This window comes from Eubalaena glacialis, chromosome 11 (assembly GCF_028564815.1).
Source record: "Eubalaena glacialis isolate mEubGla1 chromosome 11, mEubGla1.1.hap2.+ XY, whole genome shotgun sequence".
NCBI lineage: Eukaryota > Metazoa > Chordata > Mammalia > Artiodactyla > Balaenidae > Eubalaena > Eubalaena glacialis.
Genome location: NC_083726.1, coordinates 49,495,783 through 49,515,758, shown reverse-complemented (window position 1 = coordinate 49,515,758; position 19,976 = coordinate 49,495,783). Strand labels below are relative to the sequence as shown.

At 41.1% G+C, this 19,976-nt stretch overlaps 1 protein-coding gene across 2 annotated transcripts; it reads left to right on the top strand.

Moving 5' to 3' along the window:
• Positions 1–1,669: 1,669 nt before the first annotated feature.
• SLC35E3 (solute carrier family 35 member E3) lies at positions 1,670–18,109 on the top strand. Of its 2 annotated transcripts, XM_061204828.1 has the most exons (5): positions 1,670–2,213; positions 3,049–3,159; positions 7,067–7,225; positions 10,875–10,957; positions 15,897–18,109. In XM_061204828.1, exons 1-5 carry the CDS (start codon positions 1,812–1,814, stop codon positions 16,081–16,083), a joined length of 942 nt encoding a protein of 313 aa, XP_061060811.1. In that variant the 5' UTR covers positions 1,670–1,811; the 3' UTR covers positions 16,084–18,109. The 2 variants fall into 2 exon arrangements, with proteins under 2 accessions (XP_061060811.1, XP_061060812.1); XM_061204829.1 differs by lacking the exon at positions 3,049–3,159.
• Positions 18,110–19,976: the final 1,867 nt, after the last annotated feature.

Here is a 19,976-nt window from a genome sequence, read left to right as displayed (position 1 = left end):
GTGAATAAATTGGGGAATACACAGTGAGTAAGATCTCATCTAGCCCTTCCAGTAGGGGAAATACAATAAATATATTTTTAAATATATTTTTAAATGCCATTTTAAAATACAAGTAATCCAAGCAGGAAGAAACTATTTCCAGCTAAGAGGTTTCTGAGGCAGTAGCATTTGAGCTGGGGTCTGGGCAATGCACTGAATTTGCAAAGACAGAGATAAAAGCACAACAAGGGTGGGGCACTACAGATTAGGAAATCAGTATGAGCAAGGCCTACAAATGGTAAATGCATGTTTATGAATCAGCACTTATGTTGAATTGACTAGAGTGTAGGACTTAAAAATGGGAGATGACCAAAAGAGAGAATGTGACTCGAAGAGAAAACATGATGTAAATGGATTATAAACCTGAATATAAACACTAAAACCGTAAAACCTTTAAGAAAAATAGAGAAAATCTTTGGGACCCAAGGGTAGGTAAAGATTTCCTATACAAGAGACAGAAAGCAATTACCATAAAGGAAAAAATTGATTACTTAGACCATCAAAATATAAAACTCTGCTCTTCAAAGACATTAAGAAAATAAGTAAGCCACAGACTGGGAGAAAATATTTGCAGAAGGATAACTGACCAAAAAAACTCATGTCCAGCATATATAAAGAACTCTTACAACTCAAAAAGGCCAAAAAAAATTTAAAGAGTGGACAAAATAGTACAACAGATGATTCTTAAAGGAAGACATACCTAACCACGTGCCTGTGAAAAGTGCTCAAGTCAATGGTGAATGCAAATTAAAACCATGAGATACCACTATACATCCATCAGAATGGCTAAAATCAAAGACTAACAACCAAATGTTTGGGAGGATGTGGAGCAACTGTGATTGGGACACATTGCTGGGGAATGTAAAATGGTACAATCTTTGGGGAAAGTTTTGACTATTTCTATTCTTGTGGATAACTGTCTATTTTATTGGCCTTTTCAAATATTCTATTATAAACAACCATCTACCCTTTAACCCAGAAGTTTCACTCAAATGCATAATGTTTAGAATAAGTAAAGTGATGTAACAACAGATGAAATAAATTGAAAATATGGTAGAATACCATATACAACTCTGACCAAGTATATTAGAACATCTAAGTAAAATGGACACTTTTCTAGGACAATGAAAAACCAAACATTGATTCAAAAAAAAAAAATCTGAATAGTTTACTAACCATGATGAGTATATGAGGGTTCATCATACTGTCTACTCTTCTGTATGTTTGGATTTTTAAAATAAAATGTCTAAAAATATGGTTTCAAGAAGTAATGCTTTCCCCTGTCTGGCGAGGGCTAAATTTGCTCAGCACCAACAATACCTAGCAAGTCGACTCAACAGACACAGAAAATACCAAACAAGAAAGGGGTCCCAGATTGGCGCAGCCAGGTTTAGGTAACCCAGGAGGTAGTCGACCAAGGACGCAGCTCTCCGCACCCCAGAGCTCAACGCGCCTGCGCATGTAGAGGCCGCTTCCTGAACTGTTCAAGGGCGGAAGCGCGGGTTCCCCGAGTCACGTGGCCGCGGGCGGAAGGGGGCGGAGCGCGCGGGACGTGCTGCCGCGTAGTCGCTGGCTGAATGGGCGGTGGCAGAGCATGTGTGATTCGCTGAGGCTGCTGCTTGCCTGGGACCCAGAGGTTGCATGCCTCTCCCCGGCCGGACCGTAAAGCCGGGGGCTGCGAGGACGCGGCGGCGGAGGAGGGGGCAAAGGGCAGCTGGAGATAGGCCGGGCGCCCCTTTCCGAGGGTGAAGGGCCCCGGCTCCGCGGGGGTCATGGCAGCGCTGGCGGACAGAGTACGAGGCAGCGGGCGCATCGCCGCCGGGCTCCTGCTCAACCTACTGGTGTCCATCTGCATCGTGTTCCTCAACAAATGGATCTATGTCCACTACGGCTTCCCCAACATGAGCCTGACCCTGGTGCACTTCGTGGTAACTTGGCTGGGCTTGTACGTCTGCCAGAAACTGGACATGTTTGCCCCCAAAAGTCTGCCGCCTTCCAAGCTCCTCCTCCTGGCCCTCAGCTTCTGTGGCTTCGTGGTCTTCACCAACTTATCTCTGCAGAACAACACCATAGGCACCTATCAGCTGGCCAAGGCCATGACCACGCCGGTGATCATAGTCATCCAGACCTTCTGCTATAAGAAAACCTTCTCCACCAAATTACAGCTCACGCTGGTGAGTAGCTGCAGTTGGGCGAGGCGCACCTCTAACAACCCACCTCCTGGACGGCCTTTCTCCCCGGGAAATTTGAATGGTTAACCTTGCGCCACGCTCTTTCCCGTGATCTGGAAATCCACACGAGTCCTTTGTGAGCAAGTGAACTTCAGGCTTATTTGGGGAAGGTGAAAAAAAGCCATCTTGGCGCTCTATTGGGCTTTTAGCCCAGTAGAGTGTGCTTGTGTGAGTTTTAATAACTACTGTTTGATGGAAATCCTTAAATGCTATGATCGGTAAGAAAAGAAAGCTGTGTTGGGTGATGCAAATCTGTATGGGATTAAGTGCAAAAGCTCAAACTGAAAAACTGAAAAACGTTTATGATAAACGTAAAATATTAAGTCTCAGGATATGTTTTCGGTGACATACTGCAGAGGCTTCAGCGTTTTTAATAAGATAGACTAAAATAATCTTAGCACTTCATAACTTACAGCATTTAAAATCTTAATGCTTTTGTTATATGTTTATGTTTATATATTGTTTAGACACTGGTTTTGGGGTCCATTTACTACTATGTGCACGCATGTGGTATTTTCTTGCAAAGTGCAATGCATCGACTCGTTTTACCCAGAATTTTAAATAGAATTAAATGTGAGCGTAAATATAGAATTATCATATTTCATTTTGAAGAAATAAGATTACCAGTCCGTTTTTTTTAATGGAAAAAATATTTATAGAGGTTCATTGTTTCCTAATGATGTTTTTATGATTAACCTTTCAAGACACTGTGAAAGGAATACTAATTTTATGTCTCATAAATTTAATCTGAACAACGTTTACCTCTTTTTCTTTACAGATTCCTATAACTGTAGGTGTAATCCTAAATTCTTATTACGATGTGAAGTTTAATTTCCTTGGAACGGTGTTTGCTGCTCTTGGTGTTTTAGTTACATCCCTTTATCAAGTGGTTGGTAATTTTTTTTTTCTTTATGTGCCCTTTTTAGCAGATTTCATAAATTTTGAAGCTGTGCCCCAAGGTTTAGACAATACAGTATAGAGACAATAGACTGTTGGGAAGAAAGCATAATTGCATAAATTGTCTGACTCAAGGTGAAGAGAAGAAAGGAGACAGAGAAACTTGGGTGTATGATGCTCACCAAGTACCTCCCTACCTGTTTGTAAGTGTATATTACCGATGCTTAACAGTCTGAGTTTGGGGTGATGGTATATTATTTTCTGGGAAATCTTTACAAAATGAATAGTAAGACTTTTTACTTGAGGATTGAGTCCATTGGTTGTATTTACCACTTACTCTTTAATTGTGACATTACTGTGAAGGAGTGAGTACAGGTGCAAAAATTTGAACAGGAAAGGAAAATCTGAGATTTATAAATCTTTGCCTCAGAAGATATGCTGCTGTTACAGCTTGTATATTCTAATCATTTTTCTCTGTCAATATTTTATAGCAATGGGTATTTCACTTCTTGCACTAGCACGGTGCCTTGCCTGTAACAGCCATTTATTTGACATTTGTTCATGGATTCACTTACTTCATTACCATAAAATCTCAACAAGTATTTTTGTTTGTTTCTTATGTAGTGGGGAAAAGAATAGTGAATGGCGAAGGGTACAGTGAAACAGTGTTTTCTCCGTACTGAAAACCTTGGACTGGAAATTCTGGTTTCCAGTGCCTGCATATGGGGAATCAGAGCCAAAATGTGTGACCAATTTTACTTTTTTCACAAACATCCACTGGTTATAAACTAAGGCATTCTTGTTATGAATGTTAGGAGTTTAATAATACAGCCTTAGCATCTTAAATTTTCTAGTACTGGTCATTTCAGAAACATTGTTATGTGAAAATTCTGGGGTTGAATACATTTCTTAGTGGCAGAGAAGCAGTTTAAATGAAAGAGAGCAGTGACATGAGAGGGTGGAGAACCCGCTCAATCTTGTCACTTGGCCTCAAGATATTCTGTCTTTTACTGCAGAGAGAAATCAGAGGAAGATCAGGTTTGCGCTTTAAGAAAATTGCATTTGGGCATACTTCAGTGAGTTTAAATTTAAAGTTTTTAATTAGATACAGTAAGTGAACATTCCTATTTCTCTTTTTTGTTAAATGGACTTTATTTTTGACCCAGTATGGATTAATTATTTATTAGATATAGCAAGAAATTTTATTGGTTGAACGTTAGAATTTCTTGCATTCCTTACACATCAATTCAGAGCACTCACGGTCCGTGCCAATAGGACCATTTTTGTTCACACAAGTTTCAAAATTGCTGTAGGGTGGAATCAAAGGATTCTGTATCTCTCAGGTAGATATTTGAAATGAGATTGACCAAGGAATGATTGTAGACTAAGTCATGGGCAGAGTTTTTGATTATCAGTAAATGGTAAAAGTACTGGTACAGAATAGGTGTATTCCCTCCCAAAATTCATTTTAAGGAAAGTTGTATTTTCCCATTGTAACCTGGTATCATTTCTAAGTTATTTCTTCTTATACTGCTAGGGCATTAAAAGGAATTAAGAGATGAGTGACCAGCTATTAGTTTTAGTTGTAGAAAGATGGTTGACTCCTTCATTCATTCAGCAGGCATTTCTTCTGCTTTATGCTCGACCTTGATACAAAGATAAAGGGCAGCTATAATCCAGCATTGCAGAAACACATGGAGACAGCTGATGACAAGTAGTATAGCTCAGAGTATGAGGAAAGTTCTGAGGAACACCAGGGAAGAAGGGGTAGTTCTGCAAGAGGGTGGTAGTGAGGTAAGACTTTATGGGAAGGTTAACAATTTAAATTGAAGAATGCAGAGGAATTCGCTTAGCAAAGAAATAGAGCAGAGGTCTTTCTTTGCAATGATGTGTGAAAGTACAGAGCATTTTTGGAGAACTTGATTTGTTTGGTGGGACCGGACTCTAGTTGCGTGGTGGAAAGACAAGGCTGAGGGGTGGGTGAGACCAGATGGCAGAGTTCTGAGTGTTATGCTGAGGACGTGTGCCCTTTATCCTGCAGGTACCAGGAGAGGAGTTCACATGGGCAGTGACTTGATCACTCCCTGTGTTTTAGAAACTTCACTCTGGTGGCAGTGAAGGATGAATAAGAGGGACGACAGGGTGACAGGCAGAGCAGTCAGGAAGTGCTCCATGGTTTAAGGGGAAGACAGGAAGGACCTGAACAAGGACAGTGGTACTGGACGTGGAAAGGAAAGAACAGACTTCAGAGACCTTTTGGAGAAAGAATTAGTAGGACCTAACTGAATGTGAGAGTGAGGAAAATAAGGAGTCTGATCCTTGGAGGAGATTATATCATTAATTATTGGACCAACACAGGAGGAGCTAATTTGGAGAAGGAAGTAATCAGCTTAATCTCAAACAAGCTCCTTCAGGTGATCTCACTGAAGATGGCCAGTAAGCTGTTGAAGGTGGGACTTAAAGGATGCTCAAGGAAGGAGGTCAGAGCTGTAGATGTCAGCGGATAGTAAAAGATCAGTCAGGAAGATGAAAGAGGAAAGCCAGACATCTCCCTTACAGATAGTAAGTGAAGGAACAGGTGAGTGAGGAAGCAGCGCAAACCAGAAGTCAAGTTCTTCCAAGAGAAATCTGCAGGTACTGCAGAGGGCTCCGGCCGGAAGGGGACCGAGGGCAGTCCTTCGATGTGGCCACTAGAGGTGAAGGTGCCCTTTTGGGGAGCAGTTTCATGAGAGGGTTGGTGGGCAGAAGCCAGGCTGCACGGCAGTGAGGGCAGGTGGAGGCCTGAGGGTCACCACCATTCCAGGCTGTCTGTCCTGTGTCAGAGACACACAGCTGCCCAGAGAGGCTGCTGGAGCAACACAGGGCTGTGCACATACCCTCTGCATTCATTTTTGCTTGCTGCGGTGTCCCAAGCAAAAGAATCAATTCTTTGTCCTTCATGTTCACAGCAGACTCTTATTAAGGCTGACAGGAGTATGCTTCAGATTTCTTGCTCTTCTATTTTTGTCTTGGTGAATTTCTATAGACTTAGCGTTTATGTAACAGGATACCCGGACCTACAAGAAAAAGGATTATGTAGGAGCAGTTATTCAAAAGCCTGGCTGTTCCTGCCAGATCTTATTCAGACAGTCCGATCAAGCTTTCTCTAAAGCCTCCTTTTCAGTTATATTTGTGAAGCATTTTGAGAACTGATGGGATTTGAGGCTTTGGGGTGTTGGTTCTACCGAAGGATAGTCTTTTATAGTTTGTGATTATCTAGTTTATTGAGGAGTATTGGTGTGGGATTACCCACAGAAACGTCAGCCATAAAGAGGAAAGTTCCTTCTACCATCGATTGGGTTTTCTGAAGTGAATGAAAAGACCTCACATACCTTTCTAGCCACACATATTGGCAGCCACCTGGGATAACTGAGGTTTCTGTCCATCTGTAATTAGAGTCCGCCCTGCCCCCCAGTCTTCGTTTTGGGGGCCATTTTTAGAAAGAAATGAAGTCGGACACTGCATCTGTATTCCTGCTTATCCTGCTTATAAATATTAGCCTGCTTAGAAATTTCCATTCCTGCCTAATTTTCCCACGATCGCTGATGCCTGTGGGCCCTGGTATGCATTGACTTTCCCCATCTACTTGGATCAGGAGGGAAGAGAGGATTTTTTTTCTTCTTTATAATTGAGAAGAAAATAGATTATCAGACATTGAATTTATAAAGCTCCTTTCATCCAGGGAGCTTAAAGGATATACATATATATTATTGATCTTTGAAATCTTGTAGACTCATTAGGCATTTCCTCTTCCCCCCGCCCTGCCTCACATTCCCACGTTTGTGGCTAGAGTTGCATCTTTTGTTTGTTGAGTGATGCTATTTTTTTCTGCCTAACTCGTTCTCTCTCCTAATTTTCAGTGGGTAGGAGCCAAACAGCATGAATTGCAAGTGAACTCGATGCAGCTGCTGTACTACCAGGCCCCGATGTCATCTGCCATGTTGCTGGTCGCCGTGCCCTTCTTTGAGCCAGTGTTCGCAGAAGGAGGAATATTTGGTCCCTGGTCAGTCTCTGCTTTGGTAAGTTCTAATTGTTTTGGTGTCTAAGAAACAAGATAATAATAATTTCTCCATTATTAATGCAATTTTTAGTTTTCAGAGCACTAGCTCAGATCCATTCTCACATTTAGTCTTTATAATCACCCTTTAAGGGAGGCAAGGTAAGGATTATTCATTAGATGAAGAAACTGAGGCACAGAAAGATTGAGGGACTTGCTTAGGGTTAAATTGCCAGTCAGTGGCCAAACCAGGACTAGAATTCAGGTCTTCTGATATCTGGTTACTGTGCTGAGCCCGCCAGGCTATTGCCCACCAATACTTTGGGCATTTTTTTTTTTTAAATGATGAAAATATAACTTTGTTGATTTTCTTGTAATAGTATAAGTAGTACATGCTCATTGTATGCATTTTTGAACATACATAAAATTATAAAGTGAAGGTCCCCCCGAATCCTGCCACACTAAGATAAACACCGTTACCATTTTGGTGATGATCATTTCATGGATCTCTTTCATATACACAGACACACGCATGTGTGTGTATGTTTAATTTCATATGTATGTAACCGTATTATATATGCTGGGTTTTGGGGAGGTTTTTTTTGGCTGCGCCGCATGGCATGTGGGATGTTATTTCCCCTACCAGGGATCGAACCCATGCCCCCTGCAGTGGAAGCGTGGAGTCCTAACCACTGGACTGCCAGGGAATTCCCTATATATGCAGCTTTTATCATGGATTCCTTTTCCTCAGCCCTCCTACCCATACACACATCAACATCCCATTACCTCACCCCTGCCCCTTGAAATAAGTCATGTTAACACTCTAGTGTTTGTTCTTCCATGTTTTTCTCCGTGCTGTGCATACCCACATGTAAACACATACAACATACACAGGCACACATGCACGTATGTACACATAAATTACACATTGGTTTTTTTACAGAAGTGGGATCATATTACACATGATTTTCTGTATCTTGCTTTTCTCACTTAACAATGTCCATGAAAATCCCTTCAAATCATTCTTTCAGTACCTGTATAATAGTTCCAGTTCTTAACCACTATGAACAGTATTACAGTAAACATCCTTGTACATGTGTCCTCATGAACTGGTACTTTTTATTCTATGGGATAGAGTCCTAGAGTGGAATTGCCAGATCAAAGGGACCTGTACTTTGGGGACATTTTTTTAATAAAGTTAGAATGTATAATCCCACTATTTAGGAAAGGAACTTCTGCTTCCCCTACTTTTAACACAGTCAATGGGAATGTCTTTTTTGCTGGTGGTGTTGATTTATCAAACTTGCATCGCCCTTACTCTGCTCCAGGCACTATTCTAAGCTCTTTGCAAATATTAACTTATTTGATCCTCATAACAACTTTTATTAGGTGTTTACTGATGAGGAAACTGAGAGACAAAGCGTTAAGTAACTGACTCAAGGTCCACAGCAGAGCCAGACTTTGAATCCATGCATTCCAGATCCAAAGTCCACATTCTTAACCACCCTGTGAGGCTGCCTGTGAGCAGATTGATAGTTGTTTCGAATTCATATACTTTAGCATTTGCGCTTTTTTCCCAAGGTAGAAATCACTGGACCATCTCTCAGGTGATATCTCCTCTTACTTTTACCAGAGTTACCCATCTTGGTCATCTTGCCTATCAACCACTGCAGCTTGAGCACCTTAGACTAGAAGGGGAGAGGCTTTATGTGACTGGCCCTCTGACAGATTTGAAAATGAGGACCTCGGCAGAAAGGCCATAAGAAAGGTCAAAGAAACAAGAGCACAGCAGTCTGCGGCCATTGAATAAGGGAAAGTCACCTGCATTCCTTCTTGTCCCTAGAGGGCATCATTGCCTCAGAGTAAAGCATGTCATTGTGTTTTTAATGATGTGCCAGGTCATCAAGAAATAGGCATGTGACATTCTGTGAGCTCAATAAAATTAACAAGGACACATTTCTAGAAACAGTTTTTAAAATCTTTAAGGAGCAAGTTTCTCTTAGTTGAAGATTTAATGGAACTCACTGTTGTAAAACAAATAAGGTGTTACTATTTCTACCTAAATAGGCTGCAAATCCAATTCCCCTGGTCTTCTTCTGACTGCACTGATTTAAAAACTGAGAAAACCCACATGGGACAGAAAGAATCTTCAAATATGACATTTTCTTTGGAATTTAAACTTCTTACTAATTCAAATTGTTAACTAATATTTTCTGTAGATTCTCTTATTTCAGAAATAGAAAATGGTTTTATAACTTTTAAAATGAAATTGTGGGATACGTTTGGACAGAATGTTGTGTGTGGCTACAGTGGTACAGCCGCTTTGGTCCCCCATCTCAGCCAAGTCGGTTTACGCACCATCCCATGCACACACCTGGGCTTTCACGCCTCCATGCTTTCACCCATACTGTTTCCTGCCCCCGTTATTTCTTTCTCTAATCAAAACATGCATTTGAAATCCAAAGACTTTTCTTGCTTTCGCAGCCCAGAAGGACATCTCCTGTCTAGAGAGTCCTACAGAACCTATCGTCTGTTTGCCTATTAATGAGGTAGAGCTCAGGACTCATTTTCTTTTCTTGCCTGAGCTGTTCATCTTGTATTGCACTCTCTCTTTCATGTGGTTAAGAGGTAGCATAGCAGAGCAGGTTAGGAGCAGGGACTCCAGTACCTTGACCCTTCTACTTACTGGCTGTGTGTCTTAGGCAAGTTGCTTTACCTCTCTGTGCTCTGTTTTCTTGTCTGTATAAAGGGAAGATATTTTACTCCCTCATGGCTGTTTGCAATGATTAAATGAGTTAATATATGTAAAATATTTAGAACAATTCTTGGTGCATAATAAGTACTATATAAGTATAAGCTATGATTATCAAGATTTTTATCATGTCCTCAAGCGGTTTCTAAGATCTTTGAGGGCAGGAACCCATTGTGTTCCTTACAAGGCCTGGCCTAGTTTTGTAGATACCTAATGAATGCCTACTGATTGAATTTAAATAAGAATAAATATGAACAATTCAGTGGAAAAAAGATCTGGAAGGATATATACCAACGTATTAATAGTGGTGAGTGGTTGGGATTTAAAGAATTCCTTATGAGTTCTCTTCACAAGGAAAAAACCTTTTTTTCTATTTCTTTTTCTATTATTTAATTTTGTATGCACGTGAGATGATGGATGTTCTCTAAACTTGCTGTGATAATCATTTCATAATGTGTGTAAATTAAATCATGATGCTGCACACCTTCAACTTACACAGTGCTGTATGTCAATTATATCTCAATACAACTAGAAGGAAAAAAAGAATTCTTTATATTCTTCTTGCTCATCTTTATTGTCTGGTTTTCCTGTAATGAATATATATTACTTTTATAGTAAGAAATTATTACAAAATAATTTTTCTTTGGATAGATAAGAAAAATGAATCTGGAGATTTACATGCAGAGGCAGGATATTGTTGGAGAATTTTCCATTGCATTTTGTAGACAAAATTACATTTGTGAATACTACTCATTCTGCTCTTTAACCCTCAGTTCTTGCTGTCTCCCAACTTGATTCTCTCTTTTTAAAAATCTTGTTTTTAATGGTTGATAGAAGTGCCTGATGAAGTGTATTTTCACTTGATGATTGCAATGATTGCAGCTGCTTTGCATTAATGATTCTTCTGGTTTATTTGTAGCTGATGGTCCTGCTCTCTGGAGTAATAGCTTTCATGGTGAACTTATCGATTTATTGGATCATTGGGAACACTTCACCAGTCACGTATCCTTTTCCTAACAACTTACAAATGCGTAGTCTTTTATATTCTCCAAAACTCTGTCACATTGATTTCCTTATTTGAGTCTCACACTTTCTATTGCATGCCTGAATTGAGTAGAGTGAGTTATTTTTAGTCTCTTACTAGAGTCTGTGGAAATTTAAAGACCTATGAACTGGGGAAATGGGTTAGCTTTCTGTATGATAAATGCTTTTGAATTTTCTTAAGGAATAGGTGACCTTTTCCCTTATCAGAATTAACATAGAGCACTATTCCTTGTGCATAGTGGGGTTAAATAAATATTTGTTGAGTGAATAATGGGGTGGATACTTATGTTTTCCATCACTTTTCAGTTATCGATAGTTCGATAATAATAAGGTAAAGGTGTGGTTAATCAAAATAACAGAAAATAATTTCAGACCAGTTACTCTGACTTTTGACCTTGTTTTTGTACTTATCTGGCTATGGGTGTGCCTGCTTTTCTCAATATTACTTCAAATCAAGAAGTGGAGTCATGACTTGAATGTCTGAATCAAACTCAACTGCCCATTTTTAACATTTTGCTTTTAATGAGTGAACACCAAGATGTCAGCAAAGTAAAAAAGCAACGTATTTGCCAACTATCAGTAAATAACAGTGATAATAATAATAATTTTTTAAAAAAACCAACACTTGGGGACTTCCCTGGTGGCGCAGTGGTTATGACTCTGTGCTCCCGATGCAGGGGGCCCGGGTTCGATCCTTGGTCCAGGAACTAGGTCCCACATGCCGCAACTAAGAGTTTGCATGCCGCAACTAAGAAGCCCACGTGCCGCAAATAAGGAGCCGGCGCAACCAAATAAATAAATAAATATTTTTTAAAAATTAAAAAATAAACAACACTTAATAAATGTTTATTTTGTGTCAGGCACTGTTCCAAACATCTTGTGTGTATTAAGCATTTAGTTTTTACAGCAGCTCGAAGAGATAAATTCTATCATTTTATTCTACAGAAGAGGAAATAGAGGCACAGAGAGGTTGAATAACTCACTTGGAGTTACCCAGCTGAGAAGTGTGGTGTCCAGATTTGAGCCCAGGTAGTCTAGCCCCAGGATTTATGCACCATGCTGCCAAATCAAGGCATCCAAGTATGTGCCCTGATTAAGAACACCCATTCATTCATTCAACAAATACTTATTGAATGCCCACTATAAACTGTTCTTTGACTTAATAAATATTCACGTACTGAATATCTACTGTCTGTCAGGCACTGGAGATATAGTAGTGAACCAAAGAGACAAAAATCTTAAATTCTGGGGAGGAAGACAGGCTATATACAAGAAAAATAAGAAATGGGCATATACAGGGCTAGGTTGTGTTAAGTGATAAGGAGAAAAAGGTTAAGCAGGAAAGGGGATGTGACATGTTGGGGGCAAGGTTGCAGTTTTACGGAGGGTAGTCGGGAAGGCCTCAGCAAGACGGGTACTTTTGAGTAAAGACCTGAAGGAAGTGAGGTTGCTCTGTGCAGAGCAGGATGGGTAGCATTCCAGGCAGAGGGAACAGCAGGTGAGAGGCTGGAAGGAACAAGAAGCCTGTGTGGCTGGAGCAGGAAGAACAAAGGGTGGGTTCTTTGTCCCTGAAGAGTAACAGGGGGCCTGACTGAGCAGAACTTTCACACGAGGACTCCTACACCAAGTGAGAGAGGATGGCGTTGGAGTTTTGAGCAGAGAAATGCCATGATTTTATGTCTGTTCTAATAGGATCCTTCTGGGCTACTGTGTTGAGAACAGACCGGGGGGGCTTTTCAACTTCAGTGCTATTGGCCTTTTTGGTCCAGTGGACAGGCCTGTCCTGTCCATTGGAGCATGTTTAGCAGCATCTCTGGCCTCTACCCACTAGATGCCAGTAGCACCCCTTTCCCCAATTATGAAAACCAAAAATGTGTCCAGACCTTGCCCAGGTGACAAAATCACCCCTGGTTGGGAACCACTGTACTGAAAGCGGCAAGAGAAGAAGGGAAACCATCAGGAAGCCATGGTGGTTTGGTACCAGGACAGTCGCAGTGGACATAGTGAGAAGTGATTGGGTTCTGGATATATTTTCAAGTAGAGCCAGCAGGTTTTATTGGCAGACTGGATGTGGAGAATGAGAGAGGAAAGAAGGTTGCCACCAGGTTTGGGCCTGAGCACCCGGCAGGGTGGAGTTGCCATGGACTGAAATAGGACAGCCCCCAGGAGGTTTGGGGTGGGGAGGAAGACCAAGTGCTCAGTTTTGGGTAAAACGAGTCTGAGTTCAAGGTCGAGGTCTCGGCTGGAGGTATTCCGGAGAGAGTCAGTAGTGTGTAGATGTGGTTTGAAGCAGTGAGCCTGGCTGAGATTACCAAGGAAACAAGTGAAAGAAAAAGAGGCGCCCACAGCCCGAGTCCTGGGTCACCTTGGTGTTTAGAGTTTGGAGAGATGACAGGAGCCAGGCGGAAGGGGCAGAGAAGGAGCAATCAAGGTGGAAGGAAGGAGGACAGGGTGTAGAAACCAAGTGAGGAAGAAGGGGAGTCCGCTGTGTCCAAGGCCGCTGACAGGTCAAGCTCGAGGAAGGCTGGAAATGCATGGAGGAAGGGGTGTGGTGCGGTGGAGGGCACTGGCGATCTTGACAAGAACTCAGCGTGTCCAGGTGGAAGCTGAGCGGAGCAGAGTGGAGAATAAGAGAGAGGAATTGGAGATGTCGGGTATAGATTGCTCCCGTTTTGTTTTGTTTTATTTTTCTAATTTACAAAAAGATTCATTGAAGAATTCCTTTTTTTTTTTTTAATTTTTATTTATTTATTTGTTTATTTTTGGCTGTGTTGGGTCTTCGTTTCTGTGCGAGGGCTTTCTCTAGTTGCGGCGAGCAGGGGCCACTCTTCATCGCGGTGCGCGGGCCTCTCACTATCGTGGCCTCTCTTGTTGCGGAGCACAGGCTCCAGACGCGCAGGCTCAGTAGTTGTGGCTCACGGGCCCAGTTGCTCCGCGGCACGTGGGATCTTCCCAGACCAGGGCTCGAACCCGTGTCCCCTGCATTAGCAGGGAGATTCTCAATCACTGCGCCACCAGGGAAGCCCTGAAGAATTTCTTTAAATTTGCCTTTCCTCTCGTATAAATATTTTTAACAGATCATGACCACTTCAAAGCGAGGCTGAGGAGTAAGGAAATGCTGAAGTGTGGGAGCCGGTTCACTTGAAGATAGCTCATAATTGAGAACGATGCCTGGTTTATTACGGTTATAATTAACCTCCTTGGGAAGGTCCTCCATCCCGCAGGAAAATTACCCCTATTGGGTCAGGCCAGCACAGGTACCCTGGTGACTCAGCCCCGGCTGTCCTGCCCGGAAGCAACTTCCAAGCTGCTTAGTTGGGCTCAGAACAGAGGGGGGAGCCTGGGCTTTGAGGTCGGACAGGTCCAGGTGTGCCAGCCCGGCCCCGCCGCTGCCTGTGGGCCTGCGTGAGTTGTGGGAGATCTCGGGTCTCACTCTCATCACTTATGAAACGGGGGTTGTGGTACCTACAAAGTTGGGTGAGTGCTTGAGAGAATGTGTCCAGCACCTGGCAGATGTTTATTATGCCTAAGTACTGCTGTTGATAGCTGACCCATAGGGTGCTTACTGGGTGCTCGAAGCCTCGCGTACATTAGCTTAGTTAATCCTCACAATGATGCTGAGGCACAGAGTGGTAGCTCTTGCTAGTATTGTTTTTAGGAAGAGTAGATGGGTACATATCAGACATCTGAAAAATAATAAAGTACTAATCCATATATAAAAAACTATTTAAAATACGGGAAGAGAATAATTTATAAAGGAACGATTTGTGTGTCTTTAGTTTGTCTTTTAAATGAACAGTGATTTGGAAACACCCTAATCCAGCAGCAAGTTACTGGCAGTCTACTCATCTCAAACATGGACTTTGGAGTTAAATAGACCCATCTATGTTTGGCCTCTGGCTCTGCCACTTACTAACTCTGCGATCTAAGTTACTTAAAATCCTCAAGCCTCTACAGTTGTAGATGGGAGGAGTGATACCACAGTGAAGGGAAATGTGATGCTTAAATAAAATGGTGTTATATATGCACCTGGCGTAGTGCCTGGCATGTATTGGTGCTCAGTGGTGTTCCATCCCCTGTCCCCGATTCCCTCCTAAACTTAAGCACACTGGCTGTGTTGACCTTGTGTCAGCCATCTGGCGCCTTTCACGTCTCACCTTATTTGCCAAGGGAAGTTTAGAAATGGCACCATGAAACAGCATCACAAATTGCTCTACAAAAGACCTTCTCTGGGGCTTCCCTGGTGGCGCAGTGGTTAAGAATCTGCCTGCCAATGCAGGGGACACGGATTCGAGCCCTGGTCTGGGAGGATCCCACATGCCGCGGAGCAACTGGGCCCGTGAGCCACAACTACTGAGCCTGCGCGTCTGGAGCCTGTGCTCCGCAACAAGAGAGGCCGCGATAGTGAGAGGCCTGCGCACCGCGATGAAGAGTGGCCCCCGCTTGCCGCAACTAGAGAAAGCGCTAGCACAGAAACGAAGACCCAACATAGCAATCAATCAATCAATCAATCAATAAATCTTTAAAAAAAAAAGACCTTCTCTGTACCTTGTTCTGAATCCCTTCCCCACCCTTGTACTGCAGCCCCTTTTCTCTTCTTTGGAGAGGTCAACAGGGAGAGTTGAGGCAGTCTCCTGTCACTGATTAATTGCTAAAACCTACCTGAAGAAGCTAGGATCAAGCCAGCACTTCACTGAAGTTCCCGTTCTTTAGATGGGGTGGGAGGGGGGGCGATGGGGGCAGGGGTGGGGCCGCTGTTTAGTCTGCGTTTCGTGCACTTCTCTCCAGGCACAGGAAGCCTTTGCTTCGTGGGTGGGTGGGTGTGTGTGTGTGTGTGTGTGTGTGTGAGAATATAACATCTAACTTGTTCTTTTTTATCCTTATCCAAAAACCTCAGCTATAACATGTTTGGACACTTCAAGTTCTGCATTACTTTATTTGGAGGATATGTTTTATTTAAGGATCCATTGTCCATTAATCAGGGTCTTGGCATGTTATGTACACTATTTGGCATTCTTGCCTATACCCATTTTAAACTCAGTGAACAGGAAGGAAGTAAGAGTAAATTGGTGCAACGTCCTTAATTAGGTTTTCGTAGAGAAAAGAAAGTCGCCTGAAGAAGATAAAAAAAAAGTATTAAGTGTGCAAGTTACTTTCAAAGATGAAACAAAAATTACATTGCAAAATGCATTAAATGATGGTTTGAAAGAAGTTAAGCAAAGGAAATTTTATTCATAAATCTGACTTTCTTGGGACTTACCTGGTGGTCCAGTGGCTGGGACTCCACGCTTTCACTGCCAAGGGTGCAGGTTCGCTCCCTGGTCAGGGAACTAAGATCACACAAGCCATGTGGCACAGCCAAAAATAAAAAAAAAATTTAAATAAAAATAAAGTAAAATAAATATGACTTTCTCTTTTAGAGTACCTTTTTTAAAAAACGTAATTCTCTAAAACATGGCTCATGCTTCTTTTCAAAGATGATTCTATGAAGTACACAGAATGTTTGGTTATATCAAATGAAGTACATGAAATTAAAGTTCTGTAATGGTGACAAAGGAATTCAGATCACTGTACTACAAACGTGTAGTGGTTTTTAAGGAAGGACACATAGGACTCCTCTACTTGCTCGTAGGTGGTCCCCAATGTGAGCTCTGTTATAATTTAGGCCAAAGTATTCAAGTCAGAATTTAAAGCTAGCATTTCTATTGATATTTTAGTTGTTTTAGTATAACTTCCTGCTTTTTTCATTTATAGATATGAAATAACATTTCTAGAAAGCAAAGTGTAGTAAAGGGGACCATAAGCCAAAATCCGGTTCTAAAAGTACCATTTCTCTAGTAGAAAATTGATGTAAGAAGTTAGATGTTATCAAAAAAACTACAGTTTCTGTAGGTATTCTCTTGTTTTGAGCTCTCAGTGAACTCTAGAAACTATACATGAAGTTAAAAAACAAAATAGCTCCATGTTTAAATGGCTCAAAGAAAAGACTACGGGAGGAATTGAGCAGGTTTCTTCTTATCCTGGTGACTGTTCTTCTGGCCTCTTTGAGCATTTCATGTTGGTAATTTCTTAAGACTACCTTCCTGCTGTCATTCCATACCCGCCACGTGTGAGGCATCCGTGGAGCTTTCTTTGGCACTGAAGGATTTGGAGTGAACTATGTCAGCCTTTCTAAGGGGGCTGAGGAAAATTCTTGAGCAGCAAGTCAAGGCAAATGTTATCAAAGACTAAGCAGAAGCTTGATGAAGATACGAGGAAAGATTTGAAAGAGAAGTAGAGAAACAGTCAATATTTAACAAGTTCCATGAGTTTTTTAAAGGGATAATTTAAAAAAATGTTATAGGGGAAATACATGATACTTAAGGAAATAATTGTGCCACATATTTAATTGCAAAATCTATTTCTGCCTTCCAACTTTTGACATTTGAGAATTCAAAGCAGTTGTTGATAACCTCTCACAATAAATTGACTGAAACAGGTAATCCCTCTTGTAATAAATAATTCTTTTTCTAAACATTGTTTAGAAACTTCAAGTGAGAACACAACACTTAGGAGGACGAAGAGCCACATGTATAAAATATGCCTTTTAGGATTATTTTTTTCCTGGCCTGTTTGAAATGAAAAGCCTCACTGAAAATCTTATTTTGACAGAATTTCAATGTATCAGTCAATCTGTTGTGTGATTTTTATGTATGGTTTTCTGTTTTTGTTTTAAATACTTTTGGTTCTTCTCTGTTTCCAAAGATACATTTTATTGTGCTAAGAAATACAAAGCAGATTGTCTTGCCAGATGAACCTCAGGAGTTATGTTTGTCTAAGAAATGTTCTCTGTGTATGTTTAAATTAACATATAATTATTTCCCAAAAGCTGGAGAAAAGTATTTCAGTATTTCAGAGGATTATGCAACTTCTGTGCACTAACAGCTGAGTTGATTTGTGCCATGTACAAATTCTTCTTAACTGTAAATACAACTTGGGGAGGGGATTTATAATAATGTTGGGGGAGAGTTATAATAAATGACTGATGTCAATAGGAATGCAAGGAAGGTTGGAACAAGATAGCATGGGGGGGTATGTATTTATAAGTGAATAAAATATGTACTCCTGGAACTAGAGTCTGATAAACATTTTTTGCCCTGAAGACCATCTTCCCATTGAAAAGGAAATTCCTGGGGGAAAAATGTACCAGACCATAAGGACCAACCATAGAGACAAACCAGAAATGCAGTGCTATGGAAGAAAACATGCTGGCTGTCCTTTTGTTACGGATGTAACTGCACTTGTTTTTTATTGTATACTCGATGACTGGGCTTCAGCTGTTACCTGTTATAAATAAAGAGAACCTGATGTTTTTACTTTCAAGTCGCATGTTAGGACCGACAGAAGAAGGATGGCCTCTGTGTATATGCAGGGTTAACAGTGGCCTGTCCAGCTCCCAAATATGCAGCATCTAATGAAACAAAATCCTCATCTCCCTTTTAAAATAACATAAAGGAGAAATCTTTTTCTATGAAATGAAGCAAGCTTTTTCCTGTTGCATTTTTAAAAATACTTTTTAAATCTTGCTAGTTTCAAATCAGTGGTCATGTTTTCTAAAAAAAATCTACTTGAAAGCAACAGCACTAATCGAGCACTCCACATTGACCCCATCGGTGAATAGTTGTTGGGTGAATGAATATGCAGAATGGCCAAAGGAGAAAGTCTGATTAAATGAATGAAGACCAGATTTATTAGATAGATTCTGTTTTGCATTTCTGTTTCCAAACTTGAACTGGATTATACTTGCTAACATCAGGAATACAATGATCATTTCATTCATTGAACAAAGTTTTATTGAACATATATTTTGTGCCAAATACTGTGCTAGGCACTGTGCAAAGACACTCCTGTGTTCCCTGTTATCTTAAGAAACATTGGTCTAGCAGAAAAGATAGACATTAATTAAATTAAAATGTGAGTTTATTATTACAAACTCAAATAGTTAAAGGGACATGGTTCTCTGGAGCATATAACAAAAGAATCTGGCCCAGGATTGGCTGTCAGCAAAGGTGTCCACGAGGAAAGGACAACTGAACTGAAATCTGATGGGCATATAGAAGTTAGCTAAGCAAAGAGAGGGGGATTGCATTCTGATAAAAGGGAACAGCACATACAAAGGCCCATTGGTTGGAGGAGTTTATGATGAGTTTAAAGAACTGCAAAAAGGATGGAGCGTAACAGCTACATTTAGGGAAGGGGAGATGTGGTATGACACGAGACTGGAAAGGGAGGCCAGCCTCGGACCATAGAGTACCTTGTAGGCGTTGTTAGGCATCCAGTAAGAGCAAGAAGGGAGTGTTCTGAACGTCACCACGGTCGACCCCTTCGTTTTGAAACAGTTGGAAGAGAACCAGAGAGATGCTAGGAGACGTGATCGCTTGAAGGGGTGGTGAGATGACGAAGTCGGTAGATGAAGAGGATTTAGTAGATGGGATCAAGTAGACTTGAGATGGATTGGATATGGAGGGGATGAAGTCAAGAATCACGCGTGTTTGATTTGGGCAGCTCGATAGAGGATGGCGCCACTCTCTGAGGTAGGAAACGCGAGAAGACGGTTAGGGTGGGGAGGATGGAGCCCGAGTTCATACATAGCCATCTCGATTTTGAGGCATCTTTGAGAAATCCAATTAAAATTATTAATCAAGTAATCAAATATACAGGTCTAGAAGTCAGGAGTGTTTTCTTTTTAATTGAGGTATAGTTGATTTACAATATTAGTTTCAGGTTTACAGCTTGGTGATTCAGTATTTTTACAGATTATATTCCATTAAAATTTATTACAAGGTAATAGCTATAATTCCCTGTGCTATACAATATACCCTTGTTGCTTATCTATTTTATACATAGTAGTTTGTTTCTTTTAATCCCATACCCCTAAGGAGCTCCTCCCCCCTTCCCTCTCCCCACTGGTAAACACTAGTTTGTTTTCTATATCCGT

Excerpts from the sequence above, each read along its gene's own strand:
- SLC35E3 (XM_061204828.1), top strand. The coding sequence starts at position 1,812 with ATGGCAGCGCTGGCGGACAGAGTACGAGGCAGCGGGCGCATCGCCGCC. Across the intron at positions 7,226-10,874 it reads CCTGGTCAGTCTCTGCTTTG|CTGATGGTCCTGCTCTCTGG; the intron begins GTAAGTTCTAAT and ends GTTTATTTGTAG. Across the intron at positions 10,958-15,896 it reads GGGAACACTTCACCAGTCAC|CTATAACATGTTTGGACACT; the intron begins GTATCCTTTTCC and ends CAAAAACCTCAG.